The sequence below is a fragment of the Lates calcarifer genome, linkage group LG16_LG22 (genome assembly GCF_001640805.2).
Source record: "Lates calcarifer isolate ASB-BC8 linkage group LG16_LG22, TLL_Latcal_v3, whole genome shotgun sequence".
Lineage (NCBI taxonomy): Eukaryota > Metazoa > Chordata > Actinopteri > Centropomidae > Lates > Lates calcarifer.
In genome coordinates this window covers 8,266,520-8,286,125 of record NC_066848.1, presented here as the reverse complement: position 1 = coordinate 8,286,125, position 19,606 = coordinate 8,266,520, and the positions used below count along the sequence as shown (strand labels likewise).

The window sequence follows — 19,606 nt, the reverse complement described above, 5'->3', positions numbered from 1 at the left end:
AAGTAAAACCTTGATCTGTTCATGAATTGGAAAAATTTGCTATTCTTGAGAGAAAAAAGCATGGCAATAGAGTTCACCCACACAGGCGCTGATAAATGTTTAATATGAGCACTTTCTAATGGTGTATTAGACATATGGGCTACAGTATGAGTCACCACAGCATGACCACTTTGCAATAGCAGTGTTGGCTACAGTAAACTGGATGACTATACAGCATTGCCTGAATATGAGAACAGGCTTAAATTTGAAACTCTGCATGCTGGAGGTAACAAGTAATGTATGCTTAACAATAGATTCTTAGTTTGATTCCACTGGGAACTCACTTTGTCATTCACTGGTGACTTAAAAATAATCTGATATGTTTTTGTTTTTTTTTTATCTCAGGGGTATCAGTGTAACACTTCTTCTGCTTTGATTCTGCTCTTACAAAAGTTATTATGGCAATAATAAAGCACAACACCAATGTATACAGTGCTGACACTCTATGTAAGATTCCATTTGTGTGGATATGATCAGAATATTTGATTATTTCTATGCTTCTTTGGACATTAGCTTATAGCTCTGAAAAAGACAAACACTCAAAACAGCTGTTTTAACCTCCTGGTATTCATTTCTTGCTTTTTAGTGAAGAAAGAGGAGTTGTTATTGTTGTTGTTGTTGTTGTTACTGTTGTGCTCTGTCCGGAGTGGTTGCAAATGGAAACGGAAACCAAGCCACTTTATTTGAATTATTGATAATGATTTTTTTAATAGCCCGCAAAAGAGGACACAAAACGAAATCCTAACCTAAATAAACCACTGATACCTCATGTGGAAATCACTCATTTGAAAGTCTGACCTTGAGGACTGAATGTGAGAGCGAATTATTCTTGGTTTATGCATTAATAGAAATTCACATGTAATTAGCATACCCACCCACCCCCCTTCATCCCGCGGTAACACTCGCAGGCGCGGGCGCAGTCACGCACTCACACATGCACGCGCGCTCGTGTGACCAGTCTCCCTGCCAAAGCTCTGTAGTCGCGTTGTCCCGCACAATACGAGCAAACGGTTGTCGTTTTCAGCACGGGACAGATCCTACACCCTCTTACTGCAATATGGCGACAGAGGTAAGAAATTCGGCTCTTCTCGCTGCCTTCTCTTTTAAGTAGGCTATTTCATGAACAAAATCCGAGAAATGTGCCTCCGGTTCTTATTTTTCTGAGAAGTGCAGGTTGAGAAATGCGGTCTTGTGGACTGAATGTCTTGCTTGTTGTGCCTCCGATTTCTGTGGCTTATCTGTGGTTCAGGAGAATGTTGCCTTAATTCAACCAAATAACTGGACAAATTGGACCTGACGACTAGCGGAGAGTCATGTAACGTTCACGCAAGAAAACATTTTTCATTCAGGACCTGCAGTTTCACTTACTTTCATCACCATTAAGCCCCACGAGCTGTGTAATTGTAGACAGATATCCTCTCATAGAGAACTGCAGTTTTTTCCTTTTCTTACCATAAGTGCATAGTTGTTGTTTTTTTTTTCATTCATTGTCATGTAAGACACAGAAACTGATGTCCCTCAGGTACAGTATATCCAGTGGGCTCAAAGCTGAAGACACTGATGAGAGTGGTGGTGATGATGATGGAGCAGTCAGCACCATGGACAGGGACAGTCTCTCTCTGTCTTTCCCTCTGACATACTTTACTTTTAAATTAGCTTGACAAGGCTTTGTCCTTGCATTTTAAACAAGCCACACATTGAAGCAGCTTTGCATACTCAGCTCTCTGGTGTCACAGTCCCTCAATTCCTTTATAGTTAACATGATCATATCCTTTGTAGTTAACATGATTGCCTACTTGATGCGGTTGAACAGAAGAGTCGGTGACAAAAATTGTCTTGTTCAGGCAGTGTTACATAGTACAACTAGTTACTCCAAACAGCATCAACAGCGCTTGCTGATGTATTTTTAGCCTCAGTAATGCCTGGTAGCTCTCAGGCCAGCAGCTTCCTCTCTCGCCCCTTTATGTCCTTGGTGATGTCACCATAAAGCTGCCTTAGTTATCATAATGATAATCTCAGTAGGGGAGACAGCTGTTGCTTTGGTGCAACTTTGGGACAGTTTACACTCATGCATGCAATATGTGCCTGTGTGTCTGTGTATAAGTTTATATCTGTGTGTTTTTATGTATGTGGGTGCTAAAAGCATCCAGTCTATGAGTGAGTGAGGCTGTAATTCAGGCATAATGGTGCTGCAGGTAAAGATGCAGTGGACATTGCAGAGCAGGATTCATGATGATGTTTTGTTTTTTTTATTAGCCTGCAAGACACTGGCAGAGTGGTCCTGATTTCCTCTGGTGGTCTGCCAGTATCCTTGTCCAAGCCCCATTAATTACACGCACACACATACACATGCATGCACACAAACAACTGGCATAATGTGTGGAACCAGGACATATTTCATGTCCAAGGCCCATCAATTATCCATGGCATATTTAATGTGTACAGCCTGCTGCAGTTTGTAACCATCAGTGATTGGAGTCTAAGATGAGAAGCACACTTTATTTCCTACTCATGCCTTTACCAATCTGCCTCTCCCTCAGTCACTCATTTTATTTTAGAACTCATTCTATGACATTTATTGTATGCCAAGTCAGCAAATGACCACATTAAGTGATCAGCTCCTAGTGTGGACTGTTTGTGCTGCATGGACAGTCTCTGGATCCATTAAGTCCAATTCTGTCAGATCCTCCTCTCTCTGTCTGTAGGCTAGCCTGGCTCGAGTCTTCCACTGTTGAGGAATAATGTGTTGAAGCACAGTAATCATCTCGGAGGCTGGCACACACTCAGCTCTCTACTGAAACAATATTCCACCTTTTTCCAAAAGAGATTTTCTCTTCCAGCTTGCGTCCCACAGTCACTGATCTTCCACCTAGATGTCATGGAAATTTGACTGTTTTGTCAACGCTGTCTAAACCTCAATGATTTATAGACCTCTAGCTAGCCCAGTTTGGCAGCAAACATGAAAAATTCTGCTCCCAGTGGCAGGAAACCAGTTATATTATGAAGGGATGAAAAGAGAGAGCTGACAGCAAGAAAAATGCTGAAAAAGCTATGGGACAAGAATGAAACGTTGAACTCGGAGTGCATTTACCGTTCATGCTGTAGTTGTGTGCATGTGTGCCCTTTGCAATGTGTGCCCACTGGCAGCACTCACCCATGCTGTCGCTGTGTGTTCCTTGAGTCGGAGTGACTAAACTAGGGAACATGTCATGGCAGTGAGAATCACACAGACCAACAGATCCAAGCTGGAGGAGATAAACAGGAGGGTATCAGAGTAGGGATAAAAGGAAATGACAAATATAATGCATTAAAAATGGCCTCATTATAGCAGCATCCTTGGTAATGTGAGATCATTGATGCATTATGTGTATTCCTTTACTTTTGACATAAATTGTTGTAGTGTAGTTTAGTTTCCATGCCTTTTATTTGTCTGCTCAGTCAATGGCATTTTCCGGTCACAAAATATGAAATGCATAATTTTTTGTGCATCAATGGAGTTTCCCCAGGAAATTATAAAACTTTATCCCTTTTATGTCATAATAATTAGTAGCAAAAAAATATATATGTGGCTTTACAGTTCAAAATATTAATTTATGTGCATCACTGCTCTACAGTTAGATTTATGTGTTTATTGTCCCAACTGTTTGGCCCATTTGTCTCTATCTGTTGTTTGCTTAATGCAATATTTTTTATGACCCTCATAACTGGTAACAAGTCATCCTTATATAGCCTATTTTGACTTTATTTCTATGTTTGTCACTGTGTTAATACACATAAATTTAACTAAAAGTGATAGATTTGCAGGTGGAAAGAGAAGTCAGACGGTGCAGTGTGATGCACAGATTCTTAATAGAGTCCTTTGTGATCAGTATGACACTTTAACATTGCTGTCTGCTTGTGTGCTATATTTAGACACAGACATAGACTGCATTTGAACCCTGATCTCCCACGCAGAAAAGTAAACATCAGTACTCAGCCAACAGAAAACATTTATCTCCAAGGCTTAAATAGACATAGACAAGGCCACACTGCCAGTAACACCAACACCATGTGACTAAAGAAATATTTTATGAACTCCTCTAGTATCACAGCAGGTCTTGGAGGACTTTTGAGGACAGGCAGTTGCAAGTAACATGTACGTGGGGGTACAAGCTTCCTGGTCTATAAACCATCCAATCAGAATATGGCATGAAATGATGCCGAATACACTGCTTGGTATGACATTTTCTAAGTGCCACTTTTGAAATGGTTTAGGAGAAAAAACACACAAAACAACTGAAGCTGAACAAAAAATAAGTTTGTGTGACTGCATTTTAAAAACAACTATGCAGAGATTCTTCTCTTATTTTTCAGTTTACACTGTGGTGCTATGATTCTCAACACATTCATAGCAGTCTGACATGCCTCAAATTGATATTATATAGTCTGACACAGATTGCAACCAAGATTGCATTAAATGTATCTCATGCAGTAAACTTGCACAGTCCTTGTTGGAAAGTCTCAAGGCACATTAACACACAGAGGAAAAGTGAAACATGTAGCCTCTCATTTGGTTAATCAGTTACATTTTTCAAATATTGGGGCAGAGTGTCACAATATGTCAGCTTAGAGTCAGATATAAAGTTTTGACGTTTCACCATGACGTCCCCATTAGTCCAATCAATTTTAAAGTCTGGAACAAAAGTTTCCAAGTTCATTAAAATCAAGGGAGTGGTGGGAGAGATATAAAATAAATGGACTCTGTGTTTCATTGGTGACATCAGAGAGACTTGCCTGTGTTGCTCAGCTGCGAGCTACATGTAGCACAGAGATGTACGTCAGAAATCAGCGGGACAGCAACTGGACAAAACACTCCATGATGATCATTGGTTAAGATTAGGGAAAGATTGTGGTTTTAGTTAAATGTAAATAAACACAGTGTCTGAAGTTACTGTGATCTTTATTGTACTGTATTAAACCAGACCAAAAAGCAAAAACCAAAAATAACCAAAAATAAAAAAAAGTTCAATAATGCTTTAGTCAAGTGTATATTATACAACAGGATTTGATAGTTTGGTAGAAAACAATTAGGTTGTCTGCATGACATTCAGTAACATACATATATCCAACTTTCCAAATATGTAAATTAACAGCATGTCCTCAGTAAAATGTTTCCATAGATTATATAGGAATATGATTTGTAGGAGACAGGGGTGTCTGAATACAGTGCATATGACAGTGGAAGGAAAGCTGGCAAGGTTCACTCAGATGACTCTGGTCTGGAGTCTTCCCAGAACTGCTGTCAGCCAAAACCTTGGCATCAACTCTGGTGTTTTCTACAAATCCCAGGTCTTAGGCGGGTCAGAGGCATAAAAATTATATGTTACTATAGTTTTTCAATTAGTTTTTTTTTTCTATTGTAAATATATTTACTTGAGAAGTATATGTGCAATTTTCTTATTTTTTTCCTTGTTCCTTTCTTTCTTCTTTCTTCCTTCCCTCTGTCCTTCCAACTTTCCTAGTCTCTTGTCCTTCCTCCTGTTGCATATTCTTTACTTATGTCTACCTTCTTTCCTTCTTTTCTTTTGCCCTTCCTTCTATCATCATTTTTCTTCCAATGCTTTAAATCCCTTTTTCTCTCCATCATACATTTCTTTCTTTCTTTCCTTCATTTCCATCTGGCAGCAAAACTAAATTCTTACTCTGGATACTTGAGGATTTTTTACTCCTAATATCTGTTTGAAATAAAGTTGAACCTAATAGAGAAAAAAGGTTGTATGATGTACATAGTCACACATTCTCAGCAGTCACAAACAAAGAACCTGTGTAATCTTAATGAACCTTTCCCTCAGCCAGCTGATTCTAACTTGGATAAATGATGCTCAATCGTGTTCTGATAATTGCTTCTATTAATAGAATGACTTGTTGTTCATCATGATAGCCCGAAGATAGCACAGGGAGGGGGAGGGTGGTGTTAGAGAGACAGAGAAGGCAAAAAGGAGGATATTAAAAGCTCTGGCAGACAGAAAGATGTAGTGGCTGTGAGATGGCTTTGGCAGTTAGCGGATGAAAATAGCAGCTTGGATGCTATTCTTGGTTGCGAGTGATATACCCTATATAGAGATGAAAGGCTGGCACTGTGCTCTGTCTGCTTACATGGAAATGACTCTCTTGGGCTCATATGTGCAAGTAACCTTATAAACAGAGACTTTGCTTGCTTTCAGTAATGACAACACTGCAGTAACGAGCCAAACTTTGGCTGTGATTTCCATAGAATAGAATTTAGTAAATATTGGATTTAAAAGTCAACAGTTGCACACATGTTGAACAGATTTTATGAGATATGAGTTTTTGTAAAATTGTTTGAAGCCCTGGGATGAATACAAACCTCATGCTTCTATCTCACTCTATTTTCTCACCCCCTTTTAGTTCATCCCTCTCTCCCTCCCTCCACGCTTCCACTGTATCTCTAATTACCATCCTCTTGAGGGGCGTAATTTAGATCGGCAGGGGACAAGTTTACTCTGGCCCGCTTGCTCGCTGCAGTATGGCTCTCTGGGGAATGTCTGTTTGGGTGTAAAGCACACCACTCAGCACCAAAGTGCTGTAAAGGGGAGTCTCTCAGAGTGTTAGCTATTACTGCAATTGGACTAACTATGCCTGCACTCCTGTTGATGTAGTAACATAGTACCATTTTCCCACTGTGTAGTCATGTTGCACCTGTGGGTAGAGAAACAAGTTAAAACTTGTGGGAAATATTATATTACTTTATGTAACTATTGTACAGACCTTGTTACTGGGAGCAGTAGACAAGTGGATTTCAAACTATAAAGTTTTGATAGTGAGGTAGGCTTACACTTGAGCCTTTTCACACCCACCTGTTTTTGCATCTTTATATACAGTATAGTAAATCAACACCATCTTTTTCTGAAAAAAGTTCAGAAACAGTCAGGTGGATTCTGGTTAGACTGGAACCACAGAATAGCACAAGTTCTAAAATACAGTCCTTAAAAGCAAAGACAGACACGCTCCTCTCTTGTACCTACGTGAATATAAATGTATTTTGGACCACAAACTTAACACGTGTTTTTCTCTTGTTAGTTCCATAACCTTCAGGAGCTGAGGCACAGTGCATCGCTGGTAACAAAGGTGTTTATACAGAGAGACTACAGCGAAGGAACCGTTTGCCGCTTCCAGACCAAGTTCCCCTCAGAGCTTGACAACAGGGTGAGCACAAATACAAACACACACACACACACACACACACACACACTCACAGATACACATCCAGGCAAATGTGATATTTTGGCAAAATCCCAACTCACCTGAAACAAGAGTGTGGGTGTTGTTGAGTGATGACTCAATAAAGCTTAATTCAGTCGCTACTCTGATGCATCCTGGATGACAGAATACTTGATGAATGATTGATATTATCTCATGCTTTATCTTAAACTTGTAAGCAAACGCACACAGTCATACACCAGCACATGCATATAGAGAGGGCTTTCTAAAACGAGCATAGCAAATAATCCTGCAGTGTTAATCCTTAAATTTTTAGATTGCTGTCTGAAATCCAAACATTATTTGTCATGAAAAAGTATGATGATATTCCTAGAATCTCTTTCTACCTTTTCCATCGATAGATACAGACTTGCAGCATGACCTCTAATACCTTGCAGTTCGAACTCAGCAGACAAAAGCAGCACTACACTGGAAACACAAAAGAAGAAGAACCCATAATGCCTTTATTTTCACACTTAACACTTAGTTTGAACACTGGGAGAGGCTGTGCTGCTCCTTACATTGCTGTATTAGCATCTATGAATGGTGTCGTGTAGGGTTACTACTGAAGAGTTATCTACAAATTAGCATCTGAAGTAGACAGTCTGCACACAGAGAGCAAGAATGAAAATAGATACAGAGACTAACACAGTGGGAGTCAGTTTAAAGGGACCATTAGCAAAAAAATTAAATGCATTACTTCATTGTAAATGTTGCTCATACCACTACCCACTCTTGCCACACTTTTGACTAATTTGTCATCTTAGCCTCAAGTTTCTTCATACTCTTCAACTGAGGTGTGTTTCTAAATTGTGTGAAGAAATATTTTGGGTTGAATAGAATGCAGCTGGTTTGTTTGGCAGGCTGTTTTACAGCTGAACAGCTTGCTCCAACTGTTACGCCAGAACACTTTTCCCTTTCTCAGTCCCTTATGGTGTGTGCATGCTTTCTCTACCTGGATGTGTGTTTATGTTGGTAAGTAGATTGAGCGAACCTTGCTTGAGGAGACAGTGAAGACCCTGAACTCTTACTATGTGGAGGCCGAAAAAATTGGAGGTCAGTCGTACCTGGAAGGATGTCTGGCTTGTGCAACAGCTTACATCATCTTCCTCTGCATGGAGACACGCTATGAGAAGGTAATAAACCTATAGATACCTAAATCCTAGTCCTCAAAATGGCTAGAAAGAGTTTTTACATATGTACAAAGAGGTTCTATCTGTGCAAAGATGGCTGCACATTTACAAAAGAACAGAGTCATCATTAAGCCTTCACACCTTTTATATAACTTTAAAATTTCCTTAGGTGACACCAGGCTTTACTTTTTATTATTTTTTTTGGTGAAAAAAAAAACATTTGTGTTTTTCTGCAGCTAAAACAGAGCTTTTATAGAAAACTCAATCAATATTTCAGAGGCAACCGTCTCATAACACAGCCTGTCAGGACAACCTTGACCTATTATGGATTGCAGAGCAAACTTGATGATACCTTAAGGGAAAAAACAAAGTTTGTTCCTGTGGACTTGTGCTGTAAATATAAGAAATAATAGATATCCATTCATATTTTTTCCAACCTGAATATCCTGTTGAGCGTGGCAGGGGGCTGTAAAGTCTATCTTAGCTTACACTGGGCGAGAGGCAGAGTACACCCTGGACAGGTCACCAGTCTGTCACACAGCTAACACAAATAGACAAACAACCATTCACACCCACAGGCAATTCATCATCCCTACTCTGTTAAAGTATCCTGCAAATATCCTGCATGTCTTTGGTCTGTGGGAGGAAACCGGAGCACCCAGAAAAACCCACAGGCCTAGAGAGCATGCAAACTCCAAACAGAAAGACCCCAGCAGGAAGCAGGTTTGAACCTGGATCTAGAAGCTCTTCATGTGCAGAAGAATGCTTTGTATGTTTATATTTCTTGCTCAGACATTATTCATTAACAGCTGGTTATTATAAACCCCACTGCCCATCCACAATAGTTATTTGCTGCCATATTTGTCCATTTTTATGGAAGCCAGCTCTCTCTCAGATACAAAAGCATTTAATTGTGTGTTCTAATGCACTCTGGCTCTCTAAGGTCAGAACACAGTTATTTACACCCACACACATGGGGCAGCAGAGCCAAAAAAACAGGAGATAAGATCTGATTCTGTCTTGCACAATGTTTCCCCCTCAGCTGTCTGTCCACTACATTTTAAAACTCGCTCTAAAGCCCACACCTGTGTGCCGGTGGGCAAGGCATGGCACGCCAGCTGTAACATGACATTTACATTCAGTGCAACCAAGATGCCCTTCTTGAGAAAGGGCAGGTGATTAAACCTCTGCGTGGCTGTGTTGCTGCTTGACGGCCGCTGAGATAGAACAAGAGCACACACGTACATAACACAATTACATACACAGACACATACACAGAGAGTTTGATTAATCCTCTTGTGATTTTGTGTGTACCTGACTGTCTTTTAGATTAAAGTGGAGTGGCGTGAAGTTCCAGCATGCCTCTCTGTTCTGATCTCTGTCGCCCACAACATTCATCTCCCCAGTTTTGTAAACATTTCTTTATCAAAGCAGTACAGAGGTACTGGGAGCTTGACCAAGAAGTACTAAAGGACTTATTGCTGTATTGAAGCCATGCAGAAATGGCCTGGTCTGAGGCTCCTTTCATCTCCCTGTCAGCTGGGTGCCGCTCCATTTAGACGCCGAGATGCTATCATCCCAACAGGAGAATTGTTTATTTACTTGTTTAACTTAATCATCTTGGCTGAATGACGTTATGACTGAGTATGATCAAATATACCCACCCAAGTCGATGCTGTGTATGCGCGTACTGTGTGTGCTGATAAAGAGGCCACACACCAGTGAGTGTGCATCAGTGTGCAGATTCAGTGGAGCACCAACAGCCCTTGATGCTTACATCTCACCCTATCAAAGGACACTGATTGCTCCCAGCATGTCAGAACAGATACATGCGCACACAAGCATTCATAAAGCTTCACTCACACATATGCCCTCCATCTCCTCTTTGTCTTCTTCCATTATTCACAAAAATGTTGCTGTACCTATGGGACCCACACAGACACATGTACACTCACATGTATACCTTTATATTGCACTTGTTGACATAAACGACTTCAGTCTAGCAAAGGAATGCACACTCATGGCATGCACCTTTGCTTTTAGGCGTTATACATACAAACTCACAAAGCTTTTCCCAGAAGGGCTGTCACACACATGCCAGTACAACAGAGGCACAGCTTGGATACTCGACTATCATATTGTTACATTGAAGAGGATTGAGCTTCCCTGAGAGCTCACTAACAGTGAAAGGATTGGCCTTTTCCCTGCACCACAGTAAACCTATTAGTCAGGGCTCTGCTCTGTGTGTCTCTGCTTCTCTGTGATGTTTGATTCTCTTTGATGGAGTTTTTAACAAAAAGCACAGTTTATATTGTGTGAAGAATTTGTGGATATATTATCATTGTCCCAAGCAAAATATTGATTACTTTCTTCTTAGGTGTACTTGACATAGATCTGACTGATTTGAAGCAGCACATTGGAGAAAACCACTGCCTTTTGATGGTTTCTTCGATGGCCTTTCATTGAGGAATTTCATGTCTTGTTTGTTCTCCAATTGTAACATTTTCCAGACTTTTCATTTGCAAAAGTCCCTTCTTCTTCTTCCAGTGGGAGACAGAAAGAAGTATTCTTCTGTGGTTTAGTCTCCACTAGCAGGGGTCACTATATTAGCAGCTGTGCCTGCAGCTGTAACAGGCCTTTGACATCCCAGAGGAGTGCGGCTCAGTGTGTTGCTCATTCTCTATTGTTTTAATCTCTCAAGGCGGAGCGCTGCAGTGACCTTAAGTTAACTCACAGAGACGATGTGAATCTGTCATGTTCAATCAATCAGTTAAGGAATATTCATAAAAGGGTTACATCCCAATACAGTATACAGATAACTGTATAGATTGTTACTATATTGATTGTTAGCTTATTTACTGAATCCAGTTTATTGGTTACAAGGCAACATTACCTAAAGAAAGTCTGATTGGGAAAAAAAAAAAAAAGTGGTCAGCAAATCATACAGATTTAAACAAACTCTTTGGTCACCCAGACTTTCAGGAGCAGTCAATTTTGATTTTTCCCTCTAATAAAGCTGTAGATAATATGGTTTAAGTGTTTGCCTGTTTACAATGTTTTCCTCTAATATACAGTATAATATACAGTATGTGATGCTGTAATTTTTCACTTTAAGTGATACAAATGTATGTTATTTTAGCATTGATGCACAGCTAAAGATTGCAACTCCTTTTCAGAAGTGGTGACAGCTTTCTTAGTGTACATGAGGCCCAGTAGAGTGTGGTTTAACTGATTGACATGGTTAGGCAGAGTTTAGGAGAGGCATGGTACATCAGCTTTGTTGGTGCCCACAGAGGCATAGGTGAGGCTGAATAAGCTATATCCTACTTAAACTAATAGCTGTCCATTTAGTCGTTTGGTTGCTATCAACAGCAAGACGGAACTACATCACAGTGCTTAGGTTTCTTAAACACTCTTCAAGTCTCCAGGGTAAACTGTGTGTGTAGCTTTAATATGTAGGAGAACGTATAAAAGCATGCTTGTTTGAATTTGTGTGCCAAGGCATGGTCTGAACTCAGTGCTCAGCTTCACTCCACTGCCGCTATGTGGTTCTTGCACAGTTGATGCAATATTCACTTGCAAAACTGAGAAATAAGTCCAATGCCAATGCAATCTAAATAAACTGTCCACCTCATATTTTAGAGTGTTTCCAAATTGCCCCAACAGTTAACCAAGGCATGACATTTAGCCTGAGAGAGCCATCTTTGGAATTAGGAACTAAAGCTTCCAAATGGAAAACTTCAAAAAGAGAAAAGCTCATGCTCGTCAATTTTAGTAATTTAATTCATACAGCCTTGCTTGACATGAGTGGCTTGGAACTATGTATAAAAATAATTGCTGTACTTAGAGCATAATGGAATTACTTTGAGTTTAGATTATAATGTTCAGGAAAAATAAAGACGGGCAATGACTCGAGAGAGTCAGTATCATATGCTGTATGCTAACTATGCGCAGAAGGACTGCAAACTCATTTCTTCCATTTTTCATTTTTTCCACCCAAGAAGGCACAGGAGTAGGTTAAAGTTGCTGCAGCCCTGCCCATGTTTAGCCTGTTTTAGGTAAATGGTTATTACATGTACCACAGAGTGCATCGTGTAAAGTAATATGCAGGTAAGGGATCCCCACTTGGAATGTCTATTCAGATTATTTTCTGCTATTGTTCTGCTCATGTTTCAGATTGTATTCATGTTTCCAATGATTCTTTTCAAATCTGGAGTATCTCCAAACATTGCTCTGTCCTTTTCTAACCACTCTACACTCTCCTGTTTTATTCCAGGTGTTGAGGAAGATATCAGGCTACATCCAGGAGCAGAATGAGAAGATCTATGCTCCTAGAGGTCTGCTGCTCACAGACCCCATAGAGAGAGGAATGAGGGTTGTATCCTTCACTCATCTGCTGCTGTTCTCTCTCTTTAAGTAAACAGATAGATAGAGGATAAAGGCCCAGACTGAACAGTGAGATACAAACAAGACTGATAGGAGGTGGCAGTAGTTTAGAGGTTGGAGAAACCAGACTTTGTGTGTGGAAGTCATTGAAACTACTAGAAACATCTGGGATGGATAAATGAATAAGAAATACCTTCTCCTCTTCATAAATTACCATCAAGGTGCCCTTGAACAAGACACTTAAACTCCAGCTGCTGCAGAGTAGCTGTCCATTGGCCAACTCTCATTCCCCAGAGTAAATTTGAGGCAGGGCAGGGCTGAAAAAAAAAAGTATGCATGCTCCATCAAATGTCCTGATAAGAAAAGGTGAAAAAAACGTGATGTAGTGAATTAGCAGCCTAAGGTATATATGCACATTTGGTGTTGTGTTTTATTTACTTAAGCCTTCTTGTTCTGTTTTTTCTTTCCAAAATTAGGTGTTATATCACAGTCTTGCCAAACTCTTCAGGCGGCTTATTGTGTGCACTTTTATAATTGAGTTGCTACATTTTCAGAGGCAGCCAGAAGCGTGTCTCTCTTTGTCAGTCGGAGTAAACCCAGCACAGTTCCTCATGTAGTTAAAAGGCAGAAGGAGAGAGAATGTGTCCAGTAGACCATCACACAGGCCTGGCCCTGACTGGCTCAAAGAACAGGCTCCAAGTCACAGGGCCAACCTATTACCAACACTTATTAGTCAATACACTCCTATACAATATGGTCTCTGTTTGTGAATGCTGGAGACCTCATTCTCCCAAAGGGCAGCATAACATGTGTCTCATTTGTATCACTTTATTTCTTGTTTGCATGATTTCTTAGCCTGAAACTCCGTAATGTTTCTATTACTAAGGACCAGTTTGAGTAAATGAATTCTTGCTTTGAAACCGGTCTTGTTGCCCATCATATTGAGGCTCATCAGGCTAGGGCTGATGGTCCATCTTGGGGGAAGCTAAAGCCAAGAGCAGACTGTGATTTGCCTGGCCCAGACAAATTTTTGACAGTTGAGTCAAAAACCCTTGAATGGGTGAATCTGCACATCTAGTTTGAGCAGTACTGATACATATCTTAACCTCATTCCGACGTTTGATTTTATCATTGCCAAAAACAAGATGTAGTTGTGTTTGGAGATGAGCCTCAGACGGAAGATAAGCAGTGTCTGATGAGAAAACAAAAGGAAACTATGGACAGGGACAGAAGAAAGAAGCAGACACACAATCACACACAGTGCCTTCTTGTGTATTTTTGTTGAATATTGCATTCATGCCAGACACTGGGCTCCCCAAGAAGAAAAATCTCATGAATATCCCCTATGTGAGAGCAGTTGTTTAAGTTGTGTGCTCCCACATCAACACAGTGACACTCTAGAATAAAAAATGTTCAAATGTAAATGTAGTGTAGTGTGAACAGAACAGAAACTTGTAGATTTTGATGCTCAATACTCTCTGTGCCATGATGATCCTTGACATTTTTTGTGTCCTCAGCTAGAGATCAGTGTCTTTGAAGACCGGGGCTCGGGCAGCTCCAGTCCCAGCAGCAGCATGTCATCAGCAGGCAGCAGCGCCCGGTGACTGGAGGGGCAGCGCCAGGCGTACGGGTACCACCACAGGGGCAGCGGGACGCTTACCAACATCCGCATGCTGAAACATGAGAGCACCAGGTTCTAAGACAAGCAGAGAGAAAAAGACAAGGAGGTGATCCACAGCATTCACACTCTCCCTGCAGGGGCCTACGATGTACCACCTCGAGAACAGGGGCTGGCTTACACAAACACACTGGATATGCAACAGAACCAACACAAGTGCAGCAGAACCCACACATAGGTGGTAGAAACATGTACAAGCCAACACCCAGAGTGTCTGTGAGGGAATAGCCTTCACTCTCCAACAGCTATCCGAACCAAAATAATCATGATTTCTTTTGTTCCAGTTTTTCCGTTCACCGTTTCTTTCATTCCATCACGTCTGTTTCCATGAGTCACACCATCTCTGTGGTATAGCTGATTCAGCAGGCTTACCCTTGATTAGACTGGACGTCAATGCTTGATTGTTTTCTGGGGGGTCACTGTCACTGTGTCTGTCTGCTGACACATTTGTAGTGTAGTCTTAGGTCTGTACAGCAGCTCTGAAATCTGGATGGAGGAAAACTACCAGCCTCCTGGGAGACCCAGTGTTCTCCAGTCTCCCTGAATGATTGCATTCATGTCGGGTGGTTGGGGTCAAGCCACTTTGAATGCTGGCAAATTGGGCCTGCTGTGGGACCGCTCGGTTCTATGCTCTGTTCACATGCATTTGGCTTCAATATCAAACAGCTAACAGAGAGCACCTTGGATTATTTATCCTCCTCATTCACAACAGTGGATACTCGTGATCCACATCACAGCTGTAGGTCACACTCCTACACACATGTACACACTCTCTCCTACACGTATGCACACGCTTACAAATGCACACAACGTGCTCAAGTCCAAGTACTCATACACACACATATAAGCGAGGGGACATGCACACACATATACACACCTGTGGCTAGTTGTCATGCATTTCTACACACACACACACACACACACACACACAGACAGACACATGCACACACAGATTCTGGCAGATGTGGAGTCAACCTAGCCAGACAATATTCTCTGTGGTCCCAGCTCATTGGGAATGCAAGCAAACCCAGGCCCTGTAAGACCTCACTAGTCTTCCTGGTAGTGTGTACATGTATCCTGTGTGTTGTAGGTGTATGCGTGTCTGTGAGTCCCAGCCTTACCTAGTGTGAGATGAAAGCTTGCTGATCATTGAGGAGACGTCAAAGAGCAAGGATCAGTGCGATAAATGACAATGCGACACACTCTGATACATTTAGTTCTGAGGAAATGTGACACAGTGTAGGCTGTTATCTCTACAGCTCTATGGGTGTTAATGACAGATGGATGTTTGCATGTTAGCTCATGTATAGATCTGTGTAGGAGAATTAGCCCACACAGTTTGCATTTGATACCTGAACCTTTATTAGTCTGTCTATATGGGTCTCATGTAGATGCATTTAATTAATTATGCAGAATCGAAACAGCAATCATACACACACCAACATTAAGAAAATAATTAATTTCAGATTGTAAATTTGTCTGTCATCAAAGTCTTTAAATTCATTCTTGTCATCTGTCATTTTATACCTCTGTATTATCAGAGAGACAGGGATCAATTTGTATGTAATTTGTAAATGAAACACAGTTGTAGCTCCCTCTAGGGTCAGATTGTGGAACTTCAGAACCTCTTATAGAAAAATCACCCAAAGTTGGTATTGTTCAAACCATTTCTAGCTCCTTAATGAAACCTAATATTCATCTAACACTTCTACTGCACTGCTCTGCAGGTAGAAGTGTTTGTACAGTATCTTCAGTACACACAAGATGCTGAAACCTGAGGAGCAGAAATTCTGTCTGTCTTAGTGGGAAATAGTGCATCTTGTCTGACTGATGTATATGTGTGCGTGGAGGCTGATGAGACAAAAGATTATCATTATGTAGGAAAAATGCTGATGCGAGTAGACAGCACACCCACACAGTGTCTAACAAAAGACAAGACTTCCTCAAAAAAACTAAACCATGTTTCAGTGTGTGCATATTTTATTTCTGTTTCCACAGTTTCTGTTTTCTTCCTTCTTTCCTTCTTTCAGTTTTGTTTTCTTTAAATTTACTTCATATCATGCATCTTAATTAACTCTGGGAGTGTAACCCTTTGCCTCTTCTTTAGCCACATAGTTAACTATGAGCAAAACCCTCGGCAGAGCCCCTGCTTTCCACCCAGCCCTACTTATACAAAAGCAGTGGCAAGTTGAAATTAAACTATTCATTGGAAAGTCACTGAAGAACTGAACATGTTTTGCTTCAGTCCAGTGTGATAGTTTAGTTTCATCCCAACATTTTACTACTTGGTCGAGGGAGATGAACCTATGCCAGACATTTTACCACAGCAGTTGAGTTCAGTTGTGCTTGTGTTCAGCCTCCTGTGCTTTTCGATGCCTTCATGTTTCATCCCAGTGGAATGGATACCCAACCTGGGGCTGATGGACTGACCAATTTAAAAATGACTCAACACTGCCAATAAGCGAATAAAGGAGCTCATTGGACAATGTACAAAGAAAAAAAACAATGAGTGTATATGCACTGTACAGGGGAAGAGCTACACTGTACATGCTTGTCAATAATTATCCACACTGGCTTTGTGAAGTGTTAAGAAGTGGATGGAAATGCCATATTGCTATTTAATTCCAAAAACATCACTGTTGCCCAGTATTAGTCCCTAAAATATTTTTTATGTTTTGATATTCTCTTGAATTTGGGCATCAAATCACAGAGCAGCTATGGAAGCATATCGTCTGTACAGCTGTGAGCTGCTGTGTAGTATCTTCTGTAGTATCTTCTTTTTTTTGTCCAAAACTGTTGTAGTGTTGCTAATGTAGCTCATGGTATTGTTTATAATAATGACAATATCTCTTATTATTGTGGAGGTAAACAAAGGGGTGATGATGATGATCCTCAGGGGAAAGTCTATGTGTGTAATGTGCCAAATTCTGAAGACTGAAGTTAAAGGGTAGATTCACATTTTTAGCCCAGCTCCAGTAATATTGGTCTGGCAGTTTGTCTGCCACTTCCAGACTGAAATATCTCAACAACCTTTAGATGGATTGACATTGGATTTGGTACAGATTTTCACGGTGACCAGAGGATGATTTTAGTGATCCTGTGACTTTTCCTCTTGTGCCACCATGAGCTTGACATTTGTGGTTTTGAATGAAATGTCTCAAGAACCACTGGATGGACTGCCATAAAAATTGGTTTAGACATTCATGACTTGTACATAATAACTCATCTAGTGCCATCATCGTGTCAAAACTTTAATTTCTCCAGAGCTTGGGTTAATGACCAAATATCTGCACAATTAATGACATTCCCATCAAATGTACCTTGTATTCACTGCTAAATAGTGAATGTTAAAACATGCTAACATGCAAAACTAAGATGATGAACATTTTATCTACTAAACATTAGCATGTTAGCATTGTCACTGTGAAAATGTTGGCAGGCAAACATAAGTATTTAGTCATGTTTTAATTATGTCTCAAAACAACACCCCCATGCTATATGTACATTGGAAGATTACAGGAAGCAACATTCACATAAATAATAACTCTTTCAGTGACTCTTAATAAAGATATGAGCTTGTGAATGTTGCATTCAAAAATTTGAACCTATCCTTTAAGACTGATGTGACAAGAAGCACTGTGTACCATATTGTGAGGCGTTATGTAACTTGTTCTTTCAGGAAGGACTTATTTGATTAATGAAGGGAACCAAGGGAGTGAAGATTATGTTATGGTATCAAATATATTCTCGTGAAAAGATGTGTATTTAGATACAAGTACACTATCACAGAACAGATTAAACTTTGGGTCCTTGAACCTCTATCATACTGACTATCAAGATAACCGCTGTGCCAAAACATGTCTTTGGAAAAAAAGCAGAGATGTAAAACGTGTGGTCCAACTGATGATGTATAGTCCATGTCAGTATGTAAATTCTCACATGCCATATATTTATCTTGTACTGTATTTTAGAGTGCAGCAAGTCTATTCAAACGTGTAGAGTCACCAGTAAGCCCAGAGAGTATATGTATGTTATACTGTTAGAAGTGAGAAGTTATTCGTATTGCAATATGATGTCTTCCTAAGAATATAAAAGATGATGTATAGTCTTGGTACCAGCCTGTTTGAGTTGTTTTGAGTTGAGTTTTGCCTCAGGAGGACTAAAACTGCATTGATGTTTAATGCTGCATGATGTGAGTGTAAACAAAGCATCTACCAGATGATAGAAAGTGAAATCCCTGATCAACAAAGTCCCTCAGTTGTGCTGCTGAGAGAGAGGAATTTATCTTATCTTGATGCTATTTATGTGTTTACATCAGATTATTTACATATTAACTGAAATGGATTCATGTGTTGTTTTTTCACAAAGCTGATTATTATTCAAAGCATGGGAAGAAGAGTTTCCAGGGGGTGAATAAACTGTCTGATGAAGTTGATGGAAAGAGAATTATTGTGACTGCAGGCTGCTGTTCTGTTGGTATCTAACAAGGTTAAGTTCGTGCTGCTGTTTAGAAACTTGACCCATGCTGTGTCTCTGCTCTGAGTTCTCTCTTTCTTTCTTACACACAATTTCTCAGGACATCTACAGAGGGAAACATCACAACGATGTCAAGTCATGTCACCTAAGGTCAGGATCTCCAGGTCGTCAGTGCTGGAAGGTAAACTCTCAGGCTATGTGCCTCAGTTGCCTCAGGCTTCGTTTGTGTCATTCTTAAATCTATTACTCTTTGCTGAATATTACAGCAGTCTGTGCTGGAATGTGAAATGTGAAGTCATTTAATCTAGCTCTTTAGTGTTAACATTTTCTAACTGTTAAGAGAGTGAAGAGGGTCTGCCTCAAGGATAAAATAATTAGGTGTTTTGGTCACACATGACAAAACGCTGATATAAATGGCAAATGTGTCAGTACATGCTTATCTACATTGTGCCAACAGGGAGTCACAGAGATGGGTGATAATTCTTTGTGGATTTGTCACTACAAACCAACTCTTCCACATACATTTAGTAATGTGACCAATGATAAAATACAAATACTGATTATAGGGCTCATCTCTTTATTCACTTGTATAGATACTTTCTTGCCATGAGACGATACAAAGGTTATGTTATGT

The 19,606-nt window shown here is 40.3% G+C and overlaps 1 protein-coding gene across 1 annotated transcript; it reads left to right on the top strand.

Annotated features, from left to right (window-relative positions):
* Window positions 1-984: 984 nt before the first annotated feature.
* On the top strand, window positions 985-18,931 carry golga7bb (golgin A7 family, member Bb). Its single transcript, XM_018678029.2, has 5 exons — window positions 985-1,108; window positions 7,120-7,245; window positions 8,283-8,435; window positions 12,709-12,810; window positions 14,336-18,931. Exons 1-5 carry the CDS (start codon window positions 1,097-1,099, stop codon window positions 14,420-14,422), a joined length of 480 nt encoding a protein of 159 aa, XP_018533545.2. The 5' UTR covers window positions 985-1,096; the 3' UTR covers window positions 14,423-18,931.
* Window positions 18,932-19,606: the final 675 nt, after the last annotated feature.